The sequence below is a fragment of the Macrobrachium nipponense genome, chromosome 4 (assembly GCF_015104395.2).
Source record: "Macrobrachium nipponense isolate FS-2020 chromosome 4, ASM1510439v2, whole genome shotgun sequence".
Taxonomy (NCBI): domain Eukaryota; kingdom Metazoa; phylum Arthropoda; class Malacostraca; order Decapoda; family Palaemonidae; genus Macrobrachium; species Macrobrachium nipponense.
This window is the reverse complement of record NC_061100.1, coordinates 115,547,625-115,574,845: the sequence shown is the minus strand read 5'-3', so window position 1 is coordinate 115,574,845 and position 27,221 is coordinate 115,547,625. Positions and strand designations below refer to the sequence as shown.

The 27,221-nt window shown below is 37.4% G+C and overlaps 1 protein-coding gene across 1 annotated transcript in view; it reads right to left on the bottom strand.

Annotated features, from left to right (window-relative positions):
• Nucleotides 1-27,221, bottom strand: part of LOC135211489 (uncharacterized) — a 995,645-nt gene that overhangs the window by 38,679 nt on the left and 929,745 nt on the right. The window contains 3 exon segments of the mRNA XM_064244795.1: nucleotides 11,419-11,534; nucleotides 11,775-11,781; nucleotides 21,024-21,255. Of these exon segments, the coding sequence (XP_064100865.1) occupies nucleotides 11,419-11,534; nucleotides 11,775-11,781; nucleotides 21,024-21,255 (355 nt within the window).

The window sequence follows — 27,221 nt, the reverse complement described above, 5'->3', positions numbered from 1 at the left end:
TACATTTTCATACACATTTTAAACATCAAAGCATGAACATTTATAAATCGCGCATCCATAGCTAAATTTGCGCTTATGTAACTCGATATTTTCGGCATAGATCAGCGTCAGAGGCATATATTTTACCTAATACCTATGTAATAACTCTCCATAAAATTTGTTAATGTAATTTGCATAACCTTTATGGTCTGAACCGCATTTCTACAAATGTATGAGTTTCTCGCTGGACGAGTGGTTTTCGCGCTCGGCTGCCAATCCGGTGGTCTGAAGTTCGAATCCCGGTTCGGCCAACGCAGAATCAGAGGAATTTATTTCTGGTGATAGAAATTCATTTCTCGATATGGTGTGGTTCGGATCCCACAATAAGCTGTAGGTCCTGTTGCTTGGTGACCAATCGGTTCCTAGCCACGTAAAAATATCTAATCCTTTGGGCCAGCCCTAGGAGAGCTGTTAATCAGCTCAGTGGTCTGGTAAAACTAAGATATATGTACTTAACTTTTACAAATGTATGAACTTGTTAGACAACAGCCCTAGCGGCGCTGTTAACTGAAAATTGTGCCGTAAAAATACCTTTAAATGCCTTATTTTTTTTAATGAATATTTGTGACGACAGCCGTAAAACCGATTCGCCGCTGAGCAATTGCGCCGTTAACCGCGGCCCGCCTGTATATATATATAGATATCTATATATATCTATAATTAATATTAATATAGATATATATATATATATATCTGATATATAATTTTGTAAATCAAACATAATATATATATATATATGTGTGTGTGTGTGTGTGTGTGTGTGTGTGTGTGCGTGTGGGTATGTATGTATGTAGTATGTATGATGATTGTAGTGTAATTGTGGAACAGACTAATTTAACTTAAGAATATATCTTTTAATAGCTCATCATTACTCAAAACTACAAACAACTTATGCGTCTGGTGTATCCACAGGCCATACCCTAACGGGTGGGCCAATGCCCCCAACAGAGACATGCAGCTAGAATACCGACTGTCCATCTATAAAGCAGCTGAGAAAGATTCCGGCGCCTACGCGTGCGTCACGCCCACTGGTCTGAAACACACCGTCACACTTGATATCAAAGGTGAGGTTATTACAGTCACGTCTTAAGCAGAAATTTATAAGGAGAAAATTCAAGGTGTCTTACTAAGACAACAGATGAAAAAAAAAAAGGGGGGTGGGGAGAGTAGCTCTACTCTTGTTTCGATGGAAAAGATCGTTAGCTGATGTAATCAATGGATTCTCCTTCCTACTAGATTAGGTGATTTGGCTCTCAATCCGGATGCCAGTTAAGACGGCTCTCTCTCTCTCTCTCTCTCTCTCTCTCTCTCTCTCTCTCTCTCTCTCTCTCTCTCTCTCTCTCTCTCTCTCTCTCTCTCTCTCTCGACAACATACAGGGCAAAAAGGGGTGCATATATTTATATATAAATCTTTACTCCCAAATTGTAGAGCCCGTATTTAATGTCCTGAAGAGCAAGGATTATATATATATACATATATATATATATATATATATATATATTTTATATATATATATATATATATATAGATATATATATATATATTAAAATATGCAATGTGCATATAATGAAGAAAGTCCATTAGTGGAGAAACGGACGAGAATGACGCGTTCTTACTTTGTCGTCCATTTGGATCACTACCAGTAGCCACGTTGAAGTCACTGAATGTTGGCGTTCAATAAATTTATTTAACAGGTTATACTCAACGACTGTAACTTTTATAAGCTTCTCTCTGATCAATACTTACTGTGAAAAACTAACTCCTTCACAATTTCAGTAGTATATTATTGCTGTACTACACTTACCCATAGTGAGATAATTCTGATAAGTTTAGCCACAGTTTAAAATCTTCTTTGCACAGTATGTCTAGACTCTTCTCTGATTCATTTTTCTAATTATCAATTTCACTCCCATCATATCGTTGTTTTTCATCACCATAGCCAGTTGTTGTTGTTTTTTTTTTTTTAGTTTTCTTATTATTGAAGACATTGCTTATTACCTCATAATAGTTGCATTCTTATATATTTGCAAGTCTGAGCTGCCGGTCTGTTTAAAAGAAAAAAAAAATGATCAAGTCGTTGTTAAAGAGATTGAGGAGCCATTAAACCTTGGAATTTTAAAAGACCTTTCCATCCATTATATATATTTTTCCCCTTCGTAACGCATGGAGTAGCCGTCATCTGCAAACCCGTAGACGAGCTGAAGAAGCCGGAGGAAACGAACCTCAAGTACGAGCCGACAGACGACGTTCGGATGAACACTATAGTCCAATTCAGGTGTGAGCCGGGTTCGTCGCTCGTGGGATCGCCGAGTATAAAATGTTTACCGTCTGCAAACTGGTCAGCTCCGGTCCCGCGATGCGAAAGTAAGTTCGATCTCATCATTTCCCCTCTTATAAATCATTCATTTGCTTATAGTAAAGATTGTTATATAGGAATCTCTGATAAGACCATCTCGTAACAATTTTTCGCTGTGTTTTATTTTAATCATGATGATTTTCTAATCTTTCATATTTCACGAACCTTCCCTTTTCTCATGCATGATGTCAGTCACTCTACTCAAGTCCTTCGCTTTACGAGAAAAGTTTTTTTTTTTACATGCTGTTTGATCAAATGAATCATTTTTTTTTTCCTTTGGGAAAATATAGTTTTGTTTTGAATCTCTTCTGCTGAGTTTACCCTCTAGAGAGGATTGCCGTCTGCATTTTACACACTGACTATGCAACAAGTGATCTGAATTTATAGCATGAACCTTTCACAACGGAGAAAACTTTCTGCATCTTATTGAGTTTTTCATCTGACAACCGGTTTGTTTTTCCCACTCGGTGAATGAGTCCGTGTCGTGGCAATTTTACCATTTTTCTCTCTCCTTTCTTTCTTGTTTCTCTCATTTTTACGTAGCTAGATAAGTTCTAAGAGTTTGTTTATTTCTTTTTTTTGCGAGTGCATGTAGTGATTTGTTATAAGACTATAATGTAAAGTAGACAATAAACAAGGTAAGTGAAGCAAGTGAGTTTTGTACTAAGAGTAATTTGATCTCCGAAAAAAGGAATAAGAAAATGAAATCTTTGCTCAGAAGCAATTGGTATTTTGCAATAATCTCCTGAACAAACGTTTGCTCTGTGAGATATTATACGCCAACTATCTCAAAGTACGAATAAGAATCCAGACTTTTGGCGTGATATACTCTAAAAGTTTTTATTTATTTATTTATTTATTTTTTTTTTCATTTTAGCAAGGCGGAAGTTTGAACATTTATGCTTCTTAATACATAGATAACTAAAATAGAGAGTGAATGGCAAAAGCTTTCATATCTTTGCGCTCGACCTTTCATTGCAGTATTTCTTTCGTAGCCTAAACCCAATAAAGAAATGACACAGTGTCAAGTACTGTAACTCTAATTTGTCAAACCATCAGCAATATTAAAGACACCCATTACAGGCAACAAAGTCATTCAAAATTTGCAATAAGCTTGAACAAAAGGGAAGGAGAGGAAGTAGGTACTAGTTAAAATGATACATAAATAATGGGGTTCAGCTATAATTTTTTGGTAGGCGTGTTAGAGGAATAATCCTTTTTTAAGTAAGGGTGCCGTACTTAAAAGGATCTACACAGAAATGCTGTGTTTCCCTCAAATAATGAACAGGTTTGAGTATGACTTTACAAGTCTATAACATTTTCTTTATTGCATTAGTATGAATAAATCACAATATTTACGAGTCGTTATTCATTTCATTTGTTAAGATCTAGTGGTATCTCAACTGTTCAAGACTTTTCCGGTAGATATTATAGTAATGTTTAGTTATTTTCGTGATCTACGATATGCTGATTAATCCACTATGTACATTATTAAAAAGAAAAAAGATATCTTGAGGCATCTTACGGATTTCGAGTTAAAATCTTTAATCCACATACATTAAAAACTCGATGTTAGGCCCCTGGATAGTAAATTCATTTCATCTTGGGGCTATCTTACACCCGAAGGGAAGTTATATATGATAACCATATCTACCCTGGACAAAATTCGAACCTGTGCCATTCGAGCTTTCACGGTATCTGTATATTTCCCTTTAAGTATGAGATATTCTCAGGGTAAAGTGAATCGATAAATACATTTTTCATGTATATCGAGAAATGTTGCTATATTCAAAGAAGATGTATCTAGTATAATCTGTGAGGGTAGATCATTAAGCATCAGACAATTTGACAACTATTCCTTACGTATTGTATCTGTTTTGCAAATAGAGTTTGACAGTACCTAATAGGTTTTCTTGCACGCTTTTGTCCCCTTATATCCCCATGAAACAAAGAACCAACCCAAGATGACGGGTTACAGGAAAAATAACGGCCACCTGGAAATTTTGGCGCTTGGTTTTTCTTGGTTCTTTTGTTGAAAACATTTTTTTTCTTTTTTGTCTATTCAAGAAGATCAACCTGCATTTCTCAATGAAGGAATTAGGAAGGTTTTGCACATGTATGTAAATGTATATGCTGTAAAATCATGTATCTATAGCTGTATATGTTTGCATATATTTACATCTAAATCTATGTATGTGTCTATACATTCATATGCATATACAGAGATATTTATGTTTGGTAGACCATCCTGAACTTATGCTTGGTTGAATTTCATTAGTGCTCTTCTACTGTAGGTTGTAACTTTTTTATTGGTATCCTTTTTCTTCGATGGTCATGAAGTCATAAGTTGTGAAGTAATTAAAACAAAATCCATCGTTGCTGTAATAATCAGTAAAATAGATTTTGAAAGAAAGGTACGTATGAGCTATCTCTGGTGACCTTGCTCATTTAATAGTAATCATAAGGAACCTTCAGATCGAATGTGCGAACATTATACTTGCCAAGAGCTGAGACCTGAGTTTGAAAAAGGCACAGAATTGAAGTCACTGTAAATTAAAAGAAAGGCAAGCTCAGATAGCCATTCATCATGAAAAACTGGGGTAATTGGGAGCTTTGAACTTTATCATCAAATTGATAATAGAATACATTTCCTCAGGCTGTGCCTGTTATCTTCGCCAGCAGATGAAAAGCGACTTTCTATAAACTTTGTCGCACTCTACATGACTGTGCTCAACACCATTATAGGTTTCATCTAAAACCACTAGAATTATTCTGTGAACGGCAGTATTCATGGGTCAGAGAACAGAAGTATGTGTAGAATTGAACTTACTGAGGAAATAACATCTCCCAAATTTGAATTTGAAAATTCACTCCAATATGCCCTCGTATTATCTTAATACAAAGATTCAAAACACGCAAATTATTAATTATGACGAAAATTTAATTTAAGTACAGTGTTTTAATAATGGAGTGCCTTCAAAATACCAATAAATTGAGCTTTACCCATACAATATTGACCATTAGCCCAATGCATGTATTTTCCCCATGCATTTATTAGCTAAAGGCATGCAGAGACATAGAATGTTTGTTTGTTGATTCTTCGAATTTCCAGATAATTATGAATTATCTTGAGTACTCTTTCAGAAACGACTTTTTCATGCTGCAAGACTTTGATGAACTTTGGAATTCAAAATTATCCTCCGTTTTCTTGCTGTCTGAGATCAGAATAATGAAGAAATCGTCAGTTTCTTAAAGATCAAGTTCAAGTGAAAATCACTTATCGAGACGGATGATAGAGTATGGAAAATGATGTTATTGGGTTTTGTTAAACTGTATCCAGCTCCAAGATACATAGTATATTGTTTATTAGTCCCCAGGAACAAGTGAAGAAACTGTGTATTTTTCACATAACTCACAATTCTCTCGAGGGTTATTTTATTCTTGAAAAATATGTTTGATGAACGTCAATAAATATGAACTCACGATGAATGAAGTTTCCCAGGTACATCAACAATCATCTAAGTAATTTACTCTGTGACAGGCCATTACTAATGTAAATTCGTTCTTCTTACTTATCTGTCTTCAGTCAGCTAAAATAATATATACACCTTGTTCAGTCTTGAATGAAAATAAGAATCGCATATTCATGTAGTATCTTGAGGTATCCCTCCCCTCCCACGATCTCTTGTGGATATTTAGATGAATCTGAAGAAAATTGCGGTTGTGGTCATTTATTAGATATATCTAAATTAATGCATATGTTTCCAAACTCCATGGTGCTAAAGTGACTGTTTAGTTCAACCAAGCATGAGTCAGTATGAATACCCCCACAGTTTTTTTCATAAGCGAGAATATTCGTCCAACTTACAGTATATACACATAATTCAATACATACATATGTATTTCAGCATTTCATTAAACCAGTCGTTTATATGTTAGTGTGTTTGCAACCCGATGCATTCAGAAGTCTACCCTTTTAATTAAGAGTAAGAGGTGTGTGTGTGTATGCATGTTCGAGTCATTCTCTGCTGACGTCTGGGCACTCTTTGTCATGCGGCTTCCGCTTTTATTTCTTCGGTGTGTTTCTTGATCCGTGTTCGCCTCACCCCTTGACGTGGAATTATGCATCCTTTTTTATATTTGTCTTCTCAATATGAGTGCCGTTCAGATAACGCATGATTGACAATTGATATCACTTCTCCATGTCATCCTCAAAGTGGAATGGCACTACAAAAAAATCATCTTCTGTTGTGCATCAAAATATTCATTACTTTCACTTCATATTTTGTTTTCATGGAGAAAATGATGGGTGTCTTCAACTTCAGAAAGAAAAATAAACAGATCGTAGTTAACCATGACTTGGTTGTTGTTGCTCCGTATTTTCGCCATATAGACATAGAGTGCCCGGACCCTCGCGTGAAATTGAGTGACTCGAGACTGCGGGTGACAGTGCTCTCTCGAGGCGTTGGCGGCAGAGTCCTATTCACCTGCCCTAAGGGATACACCACCACAGGGCCCAGTCGAGCTATCTGCCTGGATAACGGACAGTGGTCATCGCCTACACCCACATGCAAGGGTACGATACGACCACATCCTAATTCCATCACCCTATCCCCTTAGGCCCTTACGACTCCAAACCCATCCCCACCCCTTTAAGCCTTTACGACCCCAAAAATCACCACCTAATCCCTCTCAGTGGGTGCACAAGGTGTTATAATACTTTAGCTGCGTGAGCGTGTGTGTTCTCTGTCTTAACACTGTCATTCCTCCACATTGAGGGTTCCATGCCAGAAGTCTGTGCACATGTGCAGTACGTTCTGTGCGCCCTTGAATACATATTATACTTAACAGAAGTATGACTAGATAATGACTGTATGTTTAACAGATTTCAATTAAGGACTGATTCGAGTGCGTCTTTTGCCAGAGTAAATTTTCATCATGCTCCATAATCGTTGCTGTGATGCTAAAGTCACGCTGCCCTTACCTCACTGTTACATTTGCAGTGAAGTCATCTGAAAATGTCTTAGTTTTTGTGTAGTCATAATGACAGATATGATTCCACCTTACTTCCATAAGGTTAATTGCATGCAAATACAAATACATACTATTGAAGTCACACAGATTACATTCTAATGCTTTCTGAATGAAAATCATTATTGTTTTCAGTATTATATGCAAAATTGTAGATGTACCTTTTCTCTAGATTACCTATAAAAATTGTTATTTTTTCTCATCTAAGAATGTTAATGTTAATACTAAATCTTTAGTTGTTGCCCTTGTACTCAGTGTAAATTTAGGATTTTATGTAAATATTTAATTATCTTTTTTCTACTATTCGGTTTTTTTTTTTTTTTTTGTCAATTAAAATTTCCATCCGTCAAAAACACTCTAATATCTACCTGAAACGATATTATAGTGTGCATCTGCTAAAAGGAATTATTGTAAGCTGCTTTAATATTAAAGATTACATACCCTGCCCATTCACAGAGGCTAAATGTGCCCCGCCTATACCGCCGGAGAATGGCATGTTATCGGGGAAAGGACCCTACCATTCTGGAGACGTTGTTGAAGTGAAGTGCAATTCGAACTACATGATGGAAGGGCAGCCGATGATGGTCTGTCAAGAAGATGGCCAGTGGTCAGATGAAGTCCCCAAGTGTAAGTTGTGGATTTATTTACTTGTATGCACCTACCCAAACACACAGAGAGAGAGAGAGAAGAGAGAGATATATATATATATATATATAATATTTTTTTTATATATATAGATATAATATTATATATATAATATAATATATATATAAATGTGTTTTTCTGTAATACAACAAAATAGTCTGAAGATAAAAGGCCCATAAAATACTATTTGAACGTTTCCACCACATATTTCGAGCACTTCAGAGCCCCTGCTCACTGGTAAAATATCGACAGATGATGTCTTACAGGCGTATATAAACAAAACATATGTAGGTGTTGCAGTAAGTATGCAGGTGACTGTTGACCCAGGAACGATGGAACTTAAACTATTCCTTGCTGTTTAGAGGCCTAATTAACTCCAGTCAGGCGAAACGTCTGGTGGTCGTATTTTCTGGAACACACGCTTGAGAAGAGGCCTATTAAACCTCCTTGAGAGGCTTAAGGATTAACTGCTCGATGCCATCTGATTTCCAATGTCCTCCGGGCAGGTTCATATTGTTAGTTTGATTAATAGTAGCAGATTCCAGCATCTTCCTTTTGTACAGACTTTTGAAAACCAGCTCTGCCGCACTCCAGCTTAAAGTATGGCCTTTATCCCTATTATGTAGGAAAATCCCCGAGCTCTCTGATGCAATCGCTCTGATCTTTTGTGCTCTGTTAATCTTTGCTAGATGGATCTACCTGTTTCCCCCACTTCAACCTCATTACAATTGCTGGACAGTATCTTGTAAATATCTACGTACCTATTTGAACATATTCAGGGGTCTTAGAATATGTTCAAATGGGTACGTAGATAAAGAATTCAACACCATCCGCCAGCACCTAATGCAACTGCTCTACCCACCATACATTATCGAGTCTAATATCCAAAATCCATCGGAAGTTCACTCATTACTGTATACTTGAATAAAAGAGAAGGCGCCGGAGTTTACAAGATACCATGCAGCAATTGTAATGAGATTGACTTGGGTGAGACGGGCAGATCCATCTCGAAAAGATTAACAGAGCACAAAAGATCAGTGCGATATGCTCAGAAAAATGTTAAGTATATCTAAGTTTAACCACACCACTGAGCTGATGAACAGCTCTCCTAAGGCTGGCCCGAGGGATTTGATATTTTTATACGTGGCTAAGAACCAACCGGTTACCTAGCAACGTGACCCACAGCTTATTGTGGTATCCGAACCACGTTATATCGAGAAATTAATTTCTAATCACCAGAAACAAATTCCTCTGATTCCACGTTGGCAGAGTTGGGAATCGAAGTCGGGACTACCGAAACGATAGGCGAGCACGTAAACCACTCGTCCAACGAGGAACTGATATGCTTCAGAGAGCTCGGGGATTTTCCTACATATTCGGGATAAAGGCCGTACCATAAAATGGAGTGCGGCAGAGTAGCTGTCCGTACAAAAGGAAGATGCTAGAATCTTCTATCATCAATCAAACCAACAATATGAACCTGTCAGGAGGACATTGGGAATCAGATGACATTAACTAGTTAATCCTAAGGCCTCTTCTCAAGCAGAAAATACGACCACCGGACGTGTCGCCAGATGGGAGATAATTAGGCTAGAAAAAACACTAGAGAATAAGAGAATAATTTAATTTTCATCCTTCCTGGGTCAACGGTCACCTGCATCGTGGGCCGGCAATTCAGCGCGAACAATTCCGCGTCGACAATTCAGCACATGACAATCCAGCTTAGAGAAAATTCAGCACATGACGATTCAGCACAAGGACTATTCAGCGCAAAGACAATATGGCGAAATAAAGCTAAAACATGGAGAATTAAGAAAACAGTGATGAAATTAGTTTTTATTTGTAAATTATTTTTGAAATTCAAAAAATGATTCATATGAAAGGGCATTAAGGACAATTTTGAATTTAGCCCCAGATATGACGCCTGATACCGTGCTTTGTGATTTTGAAAAGTCTTTTCAAAATGCATTTTCAAATGTGTTTGAAGGCATGCAAAGAAGTGGTTACTTTTTTCATCTGGCTCAGTTCATATGGCGGATAATACATGCTTTAAATCTTGCACAGTTATATTATAAGCGAGGAGCATATTCGAAAACATTGTAAGGTATTGGTAGCCTTAGCTTTTTTGCCAGCTGATGATATTTGCGAGGTATTTGAATCTTTGCAAGGTGTAATGCCTCCTGAGTTAGAAGAGTTAACGAATTATTTTGAGGATACGTGGATTGGTCGTCCCTTCCGACGCCCTAGGAGAGATGCTATTTTTAAACCTGAGTTATGGACTACTTTTGATCAGGTGCAGGGAGACCTACCACAGACCAAATAACTCATTAGAAGGGTGGCACCGAAGTCTTTCAGTAACATTGGGTTATAACCACCCATCCTTTTATAAATTTGTGGAGTTTTTGAAATTGGAGCAAGACAACGCAGAGAAAAGGATACTGAGAATCAGAACTGGACACGACGATTCCAGAAAAAATGCAAATTATCAGAGAACAGCTAAGGCAATAAAAACGCCAGTTAGTAAATGTGGGAATCGAGCACACAAATTGGATTACTTACAAAATATAAGCCACCTCATGAATTGCAGAAATAAATTAGTATGAATATTTTTGTACAGGAATATTTTATAGTATATCATTTCAATTAATATTTTTGTCTACTTTTTAAAATCCATTATGTTAAAAATAAAAAATTAATTTGATGACTGTTTCCTTCGTTTTCCATGTTTTTATTTTATTTCGCAAAATGTCTTTGTGCAGAATAGTCCTTGCCCTGAATCGTAATGCGCAGAATTGTCTCTAAGCTGAATTGTCATGCGCTGAATTGTCTCTAAGCTGAATTGTCGGCGCTGACTTGTCCTGCACGGAATTGTCGGTGCTCCCACCTGCATACCAGCAGAGACTTACTGCCACCCCGACATATGCTTTGTATATATGCTCTTATTAGACATCATCTGTCGATGTTTTACCAGTGAACAGGGGCACAGAAGGAGGTGCTTGAAATATATGATTGCAACGTTCAAATACTGCTTTATGGCCCTTTTATCTTTTATATATATACATACATACATGTGGTATCGATATTATTATATAGTCATATATAATATATATTAGTTATATATAGATATATATATATATATATATAGATATATATAGTTATAGTTGTGTGTGCATGTGTTTTCGGTACATGAAAGCAAAATCCCTAACAGCGTCTTAGATTTTCAAGGAATTGATGTATTTAACACCTCTCCTACTTCATATACCCTACGTTAGCACCATTGCAATTCCAATCCCACTAAAGAAACATGTCGGGCATTTCCTTGGCAGGTTCCTTGGCGTGCACTTACCCGGGGACCATCATCTCCGGAACCATGAGCTCCATCAAGTTCTACTACCCCATCAACGACAACATCACCTACACCTGCAGCTCCGGATTCGTCCTTCGAGGAGCTCGCTCTATCGTCTGCAAAGAAGGAGGACAGTGGTCAGCGCCCGTGCCCTCCTGCATGCCCCGTCAGCCTTGAAGGGTACTTCAGCAGCAGCGCTTAAGCATCGAGATATTGTCTTTAGAGAGCCATTACGAGTCCACCCATAACAGATGTGCGACTGAAAATCCGCAAAGTAATCATCTTCTCCTGAGGACAGAAATCTTGCCGCTACAAGTGATATGGGCCTTTGATTCTTCGTCATGCTTCAGTATTACCAGCTTGCTAGAATGGAAGAATACTTGATCAGTATGTTGCAGTACAGTATGAGGACAGCTGGAAATAGTAATGCTAGTTCTTAAGCAAAGAGTTTTAGAATACCATCTTGAAATCACTGCAGGGAATGGATTGTTTTCTAACATTTCTTTAGAGACTCGCCTCCTGAACTAAGGAAGTAAAATATTCTTTATGCTACAGTAAGAAAGATATCTTGGCAAGTTCTTGTCACTGTTAGGCCATTCAGAGTACTATATCATACAAGTATTTTGAATCTAGTGAATGCAGTAACTTTTGTTGTGAATGTATTTGTAAGAATATGGGTAAACTGCAGGTATGATATGACGATACATAGATCCGTTAAAGAACCAGTAACCCACTGAGACCTAGAGGATGTTGAACTAACGCAATACAATGCACGAGGTTCTCTCAAATGACAGCGAAGCTTTTGTATCTTTCCATCGTTCCTGTGACTGTTATCAATCTAAGTCCTCCTTCAATTCTGTTCATTAGCTACACTTGGGATAAAGACCTTTAAGAGTCAACTGTGGGTAATGAGAATATGGTTTCCTTTAGGTACATACTGATCAAGGGGTAAGATCCCATGCTAGCACAAGTCCAGCTTGATTTAACCACAACTGAGTTTCATGAAAATGCAGTTATCACTGGATCGCTTATGTTAGTCTTGCAATGTTAAGTTTATGAAAGGTTGAGAATATTCCTTGAGAGGGTTTGGCATTAAATTGAGTCATATATCATGTAATACCCGGGCCCTTCTCGAATTCTAACAAATATAAAACGTATGTTTATCAGGATATGCACAAGGTATGTTGATGTAGGATTATGTTAAGTATCATCTTCCTCTATTTTTTATACCCTCACTATTTGGTGTCGTTTTCTTCTGTGATGGTTACTGTTTTTCTCTTCACTCATTTCTTGGTGTATGGAAAGGTGCTTAATTCATTCTTTGTTGTTTGTGTTTGTTTCACAGTCATGTTTTCTCATCTGTCTGTACAGGTATGCTTAGGGTACTTACGCAGATTTTCCCTTCACATTTCAGTTAGAGATAAGCTTATTCTCTTCTCAAGGATCACGTTGAAAGTCTTCATGAGATCCAAGAAAACTTAAGAAATGAAAAGTCTGTCATAAGCATAAAGGAAAAGGGTGAGATTAGTCAGAAGTCCATTGGCCACCTAAGTAAAGAAATGCTTTCATATGAAATTAGCTTTTTTTATATATATATATAATTCAGGCATGTCTGTCTTTACTTACAAATATGATAAAAGATGTTATGATGATGGTTCTGTTATTTCGTAATAGAGGATTTCAGAGTCTATGGAAAGTATATATCGTGCTAAAATTACACTAAACCTTACAAGCCAAGAAGCCATTACCTTCTGACGAGAGTGAATCACGTCAGCGCTTTACCATAGCTTTAATTCATCTTTGTTTACCTTCTAATCATTGCCCATTTCCCATTATCTGTTTTAATCCTGTGAATGAATGGCTGGATGTTATGTTTAATAACTACTGCATTGTAAAATGTTACGGTTTCAAGATATTGTCTACTTTTTTGTTTATTTATTTTTTATTTATTTATTTATTTATTTATTTATTTATTTTAAACAAAGAGATTTTGCCATGTCGTTTTCCTAACATATCAAACTGACCGCACAAATGCATAGATATTTATCGAAACAAGTATCGTATCAATAATCTTGATTAGGAAATACTCTACTGTTATTGTATGTTGGAAATATAATTAGTATTTCGTTATGCCTTTACCTTTTTTCTGTATATTCATATAGATATAACCACTGTCATTTATACACCTTCACTGATAAGCAAAGATCTGCTGAGAAAAGACACTTTATGTCCTGAAATGACAAATCATGGCAGAAAAGCGATCGTTGTTTCTTTTCTCTTGTATTATTTTACATCATGGAACCACAACACTTTTTTTAAACATACCAAAAAAAACTTAGTAGTGATTAAATCACCGTCAGCTTGACAGATCTTTGTTTAATAGTGGGCTATGTCCTTCTTCGTGAATATTATATTTCCTTATTCTATACTTGTTAAGGAATTTGCTACCGAAAGTAATTTTTTTTTAATTGACCATTGAAAATAGTCTTATGCTCTAAGCAGAAAATGAAATAAAAACATATATTGTTACTGCATACTATCCCTAAGCATTACCTTATACATGGTATGCTTACATTTAACATGCAGTTGTGAAACCAGAATATTTTGCACAATATTGATGATCACTTCAAGTATTCTACTCTCCTTGTTCTAATCTTTCACCCTTTATTCAATATCACTCTCAATTTTATAGTTATATCTTGTACCTTTTTCTCATCACTATTTGGCAATAGCTGTCAAACGCTAAACGTGCTTTTCGCACAAAAAATAAACAATGACTGCATAAAATATATCCATGGATATCCATATTTTCACAAAATGTAGTAATGATTATTTTCGTAGATTTGCAGCACATCAGTGACCTCAGGAATTACAATATTCTTAAGAATAACTCGCTTGTGACCTTAGATGTAATTTATTCTTTATGGTCTTATTCCCAGTTTCTAAAACTGACAGCAGATATTTTGAAGTAAAATTTACTTTCCATTTCTGAAACCCTGTAACAATTTGGAAGTGGGATATCTCGTAAAATCTTTTTAAAGAACGAAATATGTTACATTAGGTGCAAAACTGCATCACCTACCTGGTTATTACAAGTCCTTTTGTGCTAACACTACAGAGAGAAATGGCGGACATTCTAGAACTGGTTCACTCGGGAGTTATTCTGTTGTTCATCTTGAGGTCTCCAGAAAGAACGATCATATCATTACAGGATGGAAATCAAAGGTCGCTTTGTTTTTAGTGTGAATGTTTGTCAATGCTCATCCTTGTTCTGTGGAATGCAGTAATAATTATCTTTTACCTGTTAAACAGATCAAGTGATGCCGGATTCCATCGGAACAAAGCCAGGCATTAAAACCTGTGTTGTGTGCGTTCAAAATTTTGTGTATACCTCCTTTTCTGTTTTCTATTTTTACAGCTGAGAATGAAGATATACTTCATCTCAACTTGTAAAGTAGAAAGATGTGAATATGGCACAACCTTAAACCTTTGATCCAATAAATAGGTTAAATAAAAAATTGAACATCTTGAGATACTCTGTCGATGTAATTCAGGTTGTAAAAAAAAGTCAGTTTCTTCACTAGAATCTTTACGATACAGGTTTTGATAAAACACAACAAAAACTTTGTGACCTTTGATGTTATTCTTAGGTAAAAAAAAAAAAAAAGACTATTTCTCTAAACAATCTTTTTGTCCACTGTTACTGTTGTTTAGACGTGTCTGTTGGTGACTAGAATTTAATGCAGATTCTATAACGAAGATATAGAGAAAAAAATATTCCCATCAGTAGTTAAGGAAGATGTTTGTTTCCATCCATTTGTTTTAGGTGACTAGTGATAAGACTGGAAAAAAAAAATAAATGGAAAATTGCCATGACGGGTAATTGTTGACAGCTCTGAGACCAAATTATTCCATCCATATCCACACCAAACTCATCGATGATAACGAAGCAAGAATTTGCTGTCGTGCGCCGTATTGCTCGGACACCAGCAAACGTGTTGTTTAATTCTTATAATCGACGCGTCTTCAGATGCATGGAATTCCAACAACTCCCCTTGTAAATCCTGATGGGAAGTCTGTTTAGCACTGTCTGTATTCTTAGATCCTTTTCTCATTTACTCTCTATAGGATTCCCCACCACTTAAGCGGGATTAACATCTATGTGCTTGAGTGTGTTTTGTGAATCAGTGTTTCTTCTCGACCAAATTGTTGTGTATAATGACATTGTAAACATTTTAGAGAAGTTAATGCAAAATACTCTATGGGAACCTTGCTGGCTACCTCTTGTTTTAGTGAAAAAATAAATAAACAAATAAATAAAGAGACAAAAGAATACATGACATATCAATTTTGGCTGTTCATGTTCAGTGGTACCATCGGTGTCCTTCATACTCAACGTTATTCAGTGGAAACTCATGTGAGTTTCAAAGTGAGCTTTTTGGAGCCACAGTGTAGGTCTCGTTGGCTGATGTAAGGTTGTTAAATACTCCCTTAAGAGCTTCTGGTAAAGGTCTTTTTTCATGAGGGCATCCGGTGGAGAATGGAGGAAAAGGACGATTGAAGTGAAGTGATGTGAAAGTGACTTCCATTTGGAAATGTGCCTTAAGTTTCCTTTCCATCAGAGTCAACCAATAAGCTTTTCTTGATTGGATTCGTGCTTTTTATTGCCTCCTTTCCGTTTTTATGCTTCTCATCAAAGCCTCAAGACGTCAGTTCTAATCACTGCAGCAGTAGCCGCATCTTTGCAGCAATTTCAGCTCCTATAAAATGATGCAGGAATTGTCCAGTGTCGTTAAATAAATACTCATGATTAGCTTCAAATTTAAGCTGCCTACATTCTGAACAGTTAGTGTACTACAAAAAAAATTTGTTGTCATCGTTCAAGCTTATTCTGCAAATAAAACATTAAGTAGTTTATAATGACAAAAAAAATTATCCCGATTTTTGACCTATGAAATACTGATCAATATATGCTTTAAGAAATAGCTGCAGTCCCTTCCTTTTCTCCAATAAGTTTTATACTTTTGGGTGCCTCCCAGGTTACCAAAAGATGCCATTATATAGGCAGCGTGCATTTTCTATTTTGCATTTTGTGCGTCGTAGCCAAAATTAAACTGGGAGTTTGTATTTTCAAATTTCATTTCAGTGAATCAAAATTCTCTGCAATATACACATTTTGGATACTTGTGTCATAGTAGCAAAACATTTTACTAAGTGATATTATGGATGATTCTGGAAATATTGCAATCGGATACGCTAGAAAATTATTTTTCCTTAACCGAAGGCTACTCGTTACTTAAAAATAACAGCTGCCAAAGCACTTGCAAAATCAATGCAATAATAATGCTATATTTCTATATGTGCAGTTTGAAAGGAAAAATTTTATGAGCGTTGATTATATGACATTTTTTTCCATGAGCTTTTACGCAAACAGACGTGTGAATATTTGAATATCTTAATCCACGTGTAACTCGGCAAGTGCACTCTGCTGACCTAGTGCAAGCCTCATGTTGCTAATGGAATGTGATGCAACAGAGCATTGCCACCTAGAACAGGCTACTTCAGGGTCCCACAGCACATGTGTTCTTTGCATTTATTTTACTCGGGTGTGATGTCTTCCAAGGTAGCTAGCCTGGTTCCCGTTTTTTTATTTCTGTTCTTTTTTATTTATGTAAATATTGTAAACTTAACAAGAGCGCTTCCGAGCGGTCATCACAATAAACCCACAGCTAATTGCTTTCCCTTCATTTACCTTTCAAATATAAGTTAGTGTGAAGTTTTTATGCCTCGATGTCTGTCTTCATGGTCTGTCAGTCGAATAAGAAGCCAGAAGATACATGAAACTGAGTGGAAGCATAGAATCTTTCACCTATTTTTGTACCCAGTAGGCGGTGTGCTCTCAGTGAACTTCACGTGGTGCACTGTAGGCATTACTTGAGGGTCTTGGAGCGTCCCTTCGCCCCTTAGCTGCAACCTCTTTCATTCCTTTAACTGTGCCTCCGCTCATATTTTCAGTCTTCCATCTGACTTTCCACCTTCTCTAACAATTGCTGCATAGCGCAGCTGCGAGGTTATCCTCCTGTTACATCTTTCAAACCTTCTTACTGTCAATATCCCTTTCAGCGTTGAATGACGTCATTGTAGGTCCCAACGCTTGGCCTTGGACCATCTCTTTCTAATCTGTATATTTCTGTACAATAAATATCAACCTAACGGTTTGCTGTAGTGGATCTTGTACTAACCTTAGTGTCTATAACCAAAACATACAATTCTTCAAACGGAACCCCGAAGCATCTTTGACAGATCACTGAAAACCCGGTGCGTTAAGCCATGTTACGTTGAAGGGCACCAGTGAAGTTGGAACAGCCTCTGGAGCCATGTAATCGTTGCATAAGTGACAAATTTCGAAACTGCTGAGAATTTGTAAGTTTGTGGTGATCAGGTAAGATTAAAGGAAAACGTGCCGTTGGTTTTCCATTTGATAAAACTCTCTAGGCCTACCGGAGAATTGATGTTTGGTTGTTAATCTTTGAATAGATACGGCCTCTAGATTTGGAGGTTTGACTTTTATTTCAGTATATTGAGTACAGCCTGTGTAGAGATAGCTTAATGCAAAGTATTTAACTATCTGCCAAAGCCACAAGCGCAACCAACGGCAAGATGGAACGCGCAAGGGAGCCGTGTCATAGTTAAGTCCCACCTACTACTATTGCTACAACTAACTACCAGTCTACGACATTACTCATGAGGCTGGAAGGACCAGGTATTGTAGGTACCTAATTGGTTATTATTGACAGCTAAACAAAAGAGACCATGGGAAATCGAAATTAACAAAATGGGTTCTCAATTACAGTTTCCGGTCATTGTAAATACTTTAGGCTATATGCTATATATAGCTTTTGGTGTAGCCTAGGTAGTACCTATAGCATCTCGGACTCATCTGGATTTCAGAAACTAGCTAGAGTATATTAACCGCATTAGAACATGGGAAAAGACTTATTATCTTGATAATGTAGCCCGATGTAAAATATATAAATAGGCCATTTGTACAACGTTAGGCTACCTTGTGCTTTATGCATTTATGACTAGTAGTATTGTTGGTGCAGACCGCTGGTTTTTGTAGCTGTAGGCTAGAGTAGCGTAGACCAAAGGAACAAAAGGGGCAACTGTGAAAAACCAGCATTTTTAGGTGTGGTTTGGGAGTACTACAAATGAATGCATTGGGTCAAAGTATTGGTCAGAAATAGCAAATCACCAATTCATTAGTTTGAAATACTGGCCTTAATCATGCTCTTAACAAGAAATGTAGTAGGCTATCTCATATCCATGGTAAGGAGCAGAGTGTGACAAGGTCAATTGTTAAGATGTATCCTAACCTCACCTCACCTAACCAAGGGTGCCATTGCTTTCCTTAACCAAAATTATGTAAGAGTGCTGGGTCCTTACGTGGCCATGACCAAACAATAACATACCTCACAGTTAAATGAACTCGCAGGGAGGGACCCAACCCAACAGGTATGGGAACAACCTCCCTGCCTACCCATTTAACATTGGCACAGTATATTCCATAACTAAAGGTGAAGAGGCACGTTCCAGTCCTTCTAATTTAATTCAGTTAGGAAAAGCATTTATTGGTAGAAGGGATTGGGTTTATGGCACTGCCAGTCTGCCAGATGATAAAATTATTGTTTGTTCCTACAGAAATACAAACCTCACCTTTTTTATAACGGAGTGACCTTCATTGCAGACTGGGTGATGGGCAATAAACTGAATCTATCTCTCTCTCTCTCTCTCTCTCTCTCTCTCTCTCTCTCTCTCTCTCTCTCTCTCTCTCTCTAGTATAGTTGAAATTTTTGTTTAGAAGAGGGGCATTAATGGTAAACTGTAAGGTTTGCGTCTCTCTCTCTATCTATCTCTCTTCATCTCTCTCTCTTCTCTCTCTATCTCTTCTTCTCTCTCTCCTCTCTCTCTCTCTGTTTATTTTGACAAATTTTTGTTGTAGAAGAGTTCATTTATGGTTAACTGTAGGCGCTCTCCTCCTCTCTCTCGGCTCTTTTTCTCTCTCTCTCATCTCGTCTTCTCTCTCTCAGTCTCTCTCTCTCTCTCTCTCTCTCTCTAGTGATAGTTGAAATTATTTGTTGTGAAAGAGCATTTATGGTTACTGTAGGTTTGCTGTGTTTTTTTTTAATTTTTTTGAGTTTTATCATCTTCTTTGAATTGTAATGGAGAAAAAACATCAGAGGCTGTGAGGGATGTGGGCAGATTTTGGGTGTTTTATGACTTCCATAAGTATTGTACCTTGTGTCGTTTTGGAAATCGTTCACCTGTCTTTCTCCCTACAAGGAGTGAGTTGGTTGGACTTCTCCACAAAGGGAGATGTATGGTAGGAAATGGAAGAATGATAGAAAGCATTGTTGGCTTTCATCACGGGAAACAAGCCCCTGCCAAATCAGATGAGTTCATTTCTACCTGGTCTTACTATACCTATCATGGTGTCTTCTGGGAGCACTATGCTTCCATCTTGGTCTGCAAGGGGTTACTTGTGGTCGGGAGTCACCTACTGCATGCTCTCTGACGATGATTCAGATGGTCACGCCAGTTTCTCTCCTCGTATGGCCCTAACCCAATCACCCTATTCATTTTCCACTTCTAAGCCCTCTGACATTCCAGGTAAGTAGTCATAGCCCACGGAATACCACCAGGAGACTTAGCCTTTCCCCCACATGTATATGAATTACTGTTAGTTATTGATTGGTATTATTGTTCTTTCAGAATTAATGCAATTTTGAGGTAAGTAAAGCTTAGGATACCAGACTAGTTTGGTTAACCTAGTTTAACACAACCACCCATAACTTTTCTTTGGTGTTGGAGGTGAGCAAGGTCTAAGTCAGGAGGAAGAAAAAGTGTTCAGGACATTCTACCTCATCATTCCTCTCACTTGGCAAGCTTTTCTTCTTACTCTTCTTCGTCTTCTTCGTCTTCTCCCTCTTCTCTCTTTGGACAATTGCTCGTTTAGTCAAGGGGTGGAAGCTTACATACAGTTAGACGTTATCAACTAGATTCAAGCCAAGCCAGCATGTACTTCACCGAGTGTGTTCAATTCCCTGACCTGACCACTTAGAAATGTTCTCTCCTCTTTTTCCGTGAACAATGTGGGTGTGCAGGTAGTGAGATTAACTCTACTTCCAATGTGTATAGAGACACACTGGGTAAAGCATGTTTTATCCACTCATGCGTATGTGTTAGGTCCATGGACCATCCACATGCAGTTAACGAAGTAGGCCCTTCCTCCTTTATTTGGCATATGCCCCTGTAAGGGGTTAGTGCCATCAGTGCACCTCATGCAGTACACGGTGACACTACTTTAGGTTCTTTGCAGCCTACCATTGGTCCCTAGCTTCAATCCCGTTCGTTTCTTTTACAGTACCTCCCTCCTTTCATATTCTCTTGTTAGTGTTGGTGAAAGGCACTGACTTGCCTTTTGTATTAGAGAGCCTGTTATTAACCGTATGTATGGCAAACTACTTTTGTTTATAACATGGATTGTTTATAAAAAAAGGTAAATAATGGATTGGGAAAGACATAAGTGCGTGGTCCTGACTCACATTGCAAGGAGTAATCAGGCAGTCTCCATTGCAGTGGAAGAGCTTGGCAAGATTTGGAGAAGACCAAGAAGTGTTCACCAGTGTTGTCAAGCGAGAAATATTCCCCATGAACCACAGAATCTCTCTTGCTCCGTCCTCCCATACTGTGCTTCCTGTCCCATCTGCATGTTCTCTTCTGGCTCGGTCTGAGGCAAGTTGCATGCGTGAAGGTGGGAGATCTACACATGCTTTCCTATAATGACAAGCAAGGCCAGAGTATTTCAGTTTTCCTGGTAATTTTTTTTCTTCTCCTGGGAAGTGTAGGGATTGGAGAAGGCAGTTTGTTAGAGGAGGGAATTCAAGGATTCATTTTGGTGCTAGATGAGGATGAGGTTTGTGTCCTGTGTGAATAGTATATGGTTATGCTAATGTTTGAATAAGTTGATCATAAAACTAGTTGAACTTTACATACCCATGCTGCAAGGAGCTGGTTAATCATAAACCTATAACCTAAGACTCGGTCACCTCCTTGATTTTCAGTCGAACATAGTACTTTATTATTGATACCTTCTAGGTCTATTCTGTCTCCCTTATTGGAGGGGGGGTGCTATTGTGCTTTTGGGGATAACTCGGGGCCATCAATGTTAGAAGTGGTAACTATACCCTCATAAATCATTTCTTTTCTTGCGGGCCAGACATTAGAGACAGTATGATGATACCTTTGACAGTTCATACAGATAAGGATGTGGTAAGTAGTGGAGTCTGTTTAATTGGGCTCACTGATGTTTATGCTGCACAGTGCAATAGCCCTAGTGTATTGCAGTGTTTTGAGGTATTAAAAACCTCATAACATTGTCTTATTGTATTGCAGCTTTCATATGCCAATGTATCTAACTCTAGAATGGTGCTGAATATTTTAAGTATACATTTGAGGAGGTCAGCATTTGGTTTTATGGATTTTATTTAGGAGTACAGTTCTGTCAGTTCTTGTTGAAAGTTCATTCATTATTTCCACCCTTATGTTTATCTTACTCCTCTATATCCCCGTAGGGGGGATTAGTACTGTCAGTGCACCTCGTGCGGTGCACTGTAATCATCACTTCAGGGTCTTTGCAGCGTCCTTTCTGCCCCTAGCGGCACCCATTTCATTCCTTTTACTATACCTCTGTTCATGTTCTCCCTTCCTTCTTACTTTCCACCCTCTTCTAACAATTGTTTCATAGTGCAACTGCGAGGCTTTCCTGTTACACCTTTCAGACCTTTCTATTCTCATTTTTACTTCCAGCTCTGAATGACTTCATAGGTCCCAGTGTTTGGCCTTTGGCCTAAATTATATATTCCATTCCATTCCATACACATCTGTATCACATACTATTTGTGGCAAGGCTCTCTCTAATAAGTGATGCAGTGGTTTTCTGCCCGAGTTCAGCCAGTGAGGATTTAGAGCTGTCAGGTGCTTCATTTTTAGGGGGTTTTTATTCATAGGTTTTAGAAAGTCATAGACCATTTAAGTCTGGGCAGAGTTTATATGCATTTCACCATCATGTGCAGGTACAAAATTTGCATTTAAGTGTGATACTGCTTTGGCAGCCGCTTCCAGAATGAAGATTTGGGTCCGTCATTCCAGTTTATTTTCCTCAAGGAATGTATATTACTGGCTTGGACTGAAGGCTTCTGGTTTTATCTATATATATAAATATAATTATATATATATATATATATATATATATAATATATATATATAATTCCTTTCAGGTTTGCACCAGGGAGAAATGAAACTGAAGTTGGAAGAGGAGCGGAGCTTACCTTGAAAGCCTGGTACGTACTTGAAAGTGAATTGGGGTCGAGATGCTCCACCACCTGCAACTAGTGCTTACTCCTTTGGCATTCCAAGTCTTGCTAACCGAATCCTATGTTGGCTCCTTTATGTCAATGAAAACAGAATTCACAAAACTTTTCACATAAATGTGAAGCAAGTATTGATTGGGTTGTCTGTTAGTAGGTTGGTTTGGATTGATACCTATATGATAGACTATATGGTGTGGAATGAATATTCGTTCTTAAACATTAAAACTTGGCATGACAGTATCAGCGAATTTTGTCAGTATTTTTCAAAATACTATTTGACACTTGAGTTGCTGCGTGGTTTTCAACCATTATGAACAGGTCCATGAATTATAACGAAGTCACCCATTAAATGAAAGAGTTGCTTTCTTGAAAATGTCGACCAAGAGAGAAAACGGGATTTTAGACATAACTAAAGAATTTATAGTAATTGAGACGTTGGACAAATATTATCAATTATTTCGAAAATGTGCTTCAAAGTAATTTTTAATAGAATTGAAACACCCCAGAAGGTCTTTGCTAATAGATGAAATAGCATGTTTCACAAAAGGGAAGAGTATGTAATTACCAGGTTTTCACGGTTGAAGATACATTAGGAAAGGTTAAAAGAAAATAAGCAAAAGCGTCAAATAATGTACGAAAGCGCCTCAGTGGCGTGGTCAGTATGGTGTTGGCGTGCCACCTCGGTGGCCGCGAGTTCGATTCTCGGCCATTCCATTGAGGAGTGATAGACGTTCACTCTCGACGTGGTTCGGAAGTCACGTAAAGCCGTTGGTCCCGTTGCTGAATAACCACTGGTTCCATGCAACGTAAAAACACCATACATACAGAATAATGTGCGAAAATCGTGAACCAAACCAACATTGAAATAAACCCATTTCCTAACATACACATTCGAAACAAACATCAATGAGAGAGACAGGAAATCATTTGCAATAAAACGTACTTCACAGAAATACTTTGGTACGGTGTCTATAGTAGTGCATCTCCCATTCTGGCCGGTCACGCTTATCTATTTATTTATTTTTTCCAGTTTCCGTTTCTGATTCATGTGTGTGTGAATGAAATCGAGGTGTGTAAGAGAGAGAGAGAGAGACTGGAAAGATTTACAAACTTATAGACGGGCTAAAGAAAAAAAATCCAGGCAGACAGATTGAAGGCTAATTTTTTACCCGAAGTGAAAAAAAAAATGAAAACGATGGTTTCAACATCTGGGCAAGTTAGAATTATTCCACTCTACGTGACCGAGATCAGAGCAAATACAGAAGGCGTGAATGAATTATGCAAGGACCCAGCAATTAGCTAAAAGGAACGTGAAATTCTATTTCATATCTCTATGACTCGTAATAAATGGCATGTTTTGCCTAGTCCTTCATAACTGAATAAACAACGTAGTTTGGATTTTCTGGGTTAGATTACTAAGGCTTCACATGTTAACATTCCGGATGAGGTCGCTAGCCCCAGACTCCTCTCCACCCCGGCTGCAACCCACCGTATTTAACTAACCACCAGGGACCCCTGATTCGCTGCTGAAGTCAACAGAAACGTAATGGGTTCTAAGGGAAACGGATCCCAGACGTTTTCCCTATGCAGTACCATCGGCCCCTAGTTGCAACCCCTATCGTGTCTTTTACTGTACCTCCTTTCATATTCTCTCGTCCTTCTTTCTTCCCATCCTTTCCTAACAACTGATTCGTATTGCAACTGCCTAGAGGTTTTCCTCCTGTTACACCGTTCAAACATTTTACTGTCAAATTCCGTTTCAGCGCAGAATGACCTCATGGTTCCCAGTGCTTGGCCTTTGGCCTAAATTGTGTATTCAATTTAATATTCTGCAATTGCAATTAATCTCAAGTTTCTCACCAGTGAGAAGAGGTTCATACTAAACCTCTAACCACACATAATTGTATATCAAATAGATTTCCCTTCATCTTGAAGGTTTTTGAATCACTTGACTGGGTCGGGCTGAAGGTTATTTATTTATTTACGCCAACTTTGATTACAGATCTCAAAATGGCAGGTGCCGCAACTGGCGAGCAATAATTGTCTGGAAATTAAGTATTTTTTCATGAAAACAATAAAGATTGCTGCTCACAATAAGTTATTAAGAGTGGTTTTGTAATTAACGTCTCATTTGCCTCAGAAAAAAAAAAAAACTTGCAGCTTAAAAGCATGAGAAGTCAAAATTTCCGTACCCTGTGATGGCCGCTGCTTGTGAGGGAATAAGAGGTTTCTAATCGAGTATGAGTTAATTATGCATACAAGTTTGGAATGATTAATTATCGGAAGTGTAATACTGAGAGCCTAACTTCCCATTTAACTGTGTCTGCTCAGTTATACTTGAGTCACTTGTAGACGCTAAGAGTTCATCACACACCCCCCCACCCCACCACAAACTTCTACTGGCAAACCCTGAGCATCCGACGGTCGTCATTTTTAGAACGTAAGGTTATTTTATTTAGGGCAGTACAATTTACTGCACAAAAAACCAAATTAAATTTAGTGAAACTCCCAGTCGTCAGGTTTCGATCATTGAAATACCGGCCTGTTTTCTATTCAGTATTGCTGAAAGACAAAAAGAATGAAGAAATAATTATGCATAAGAGACAACGCTGTAAGATACCGTATGATCCCCAAAGACTGAAATGTTTACCATGAAAGGTAGTTTTATATCTCCTTGGAGTCCTTAGAATATTATTCCCAAATTTAATGTGTTTGGGCCGGAGACATTTATTCCTTAACACACACACACACTCTGATGTGTGTGCGTACATAATTACATAGGCTACACATAAGAATATAACCATCGTTAGTTTATGTCATATATATGTATGTATGTATATTATATATATATATATATATATATATATATATATATATATATGAATAATTATCACATCTCTGTGATTCATATAAATCATTCAAGCTACAAATGTGATGTGATAATTATTCATAACATGGCTACGTGGGTTAAACGTTCGAATTGGCTAACATGGTAAGGGGGGTTTCATACCGATTCTAATTACGAAAACAACGAGTTCGACGGTGATTTGTAAGGTCAGAATCGATATAAACTTATAGCCTCTCTGTTGGCTGAATTGATAACGTCACTGTCCGTCCTGATTTCGTTCCCGTCCCACTGCCCACGGGACGGGGGTTTCGTATCCCATGAGGGGATGAAATTATTATCAAACTAAAAAATTCCCCTTCGGTGCATATATGAAAATATATCGATTCCGAGGTAGAGCGAATTAGATATTAAAGGACATTTGTAGCTTGAATGATATAGATATATATATAGATTATTATATATATATATATATGTATATATATATACATATATATATATATATATATATATATGAATAACTTGATCACGAAGTATATAAAACGTGATGCTCTGTATAAATAAAAGTATTTTGCCACGAAGGAAAAAATGAAAAAACGAGTTAGCCAGAGTACTTTCGGTCCTATTCGGACCCTTTACTGAGGCATACTGATTTTACAAAGAACACCATAGTCAAAAGAAGGCTTAATATACAAACTGACACTACCAAATTAGCCATAAGGGCGATTTTCACTCTACAGAGAGGAGGAGGAGTCATAGGCTAGCCACACCTTGAAGGAAACCCGCAGTAAACTAGTGATTCTTCCAGAAAAACAGTACATTTTGAAAACAACACGGGAGCATATACAATTTAATATCATGAATTTTTACACAAATTTTCCCAACAAAAATTATTATTAATGAAAAGACGAAAGAAAATATAAATATATATAGATATATATATATATATATATATATATATATATCGAGCAAGAGAAAGAGGGAGAAAGAATATCGAACCAGAAAGAGAGGAGAGAGAGAGAATTAATCAACTAATACACATTGGTACTAATTTATTAGTTGTTCATTTATTTTGAGGTCCTTCATAAACATCTTACAAATATATGGGTCCAAATGGTACATTCCCAGACTAAGATTTAGGTTGTTTTTATTAGTGATTTGTATAATTGCCGATTCCAGTAAATTTCTTGAAACATAATCATTAGATCTAGCAATTACCGAGGTGTCACCCCAATTAATACAATGAGATTTTCACTCAGATGGATAAACAGTGCACTTGAAGTCTGGGCTGTTCTAACTGAATACATATGTTGCTTAATCCGAACACATAAATTTTTACTGGACTGACCAACGTAAAACGATGGGCAATCCTTACAAGGAATTTTGTAAATGATGTTATTTGTTACGGGACTATTCTTAATTAGTATATCTTTAATGGTATTGTTATAAGAGAACTACCATTAACATTAAACGATTTAAATATTGATTTTATGGTTTCAAATCCACGAAAATAAGGTAAGCTAAGT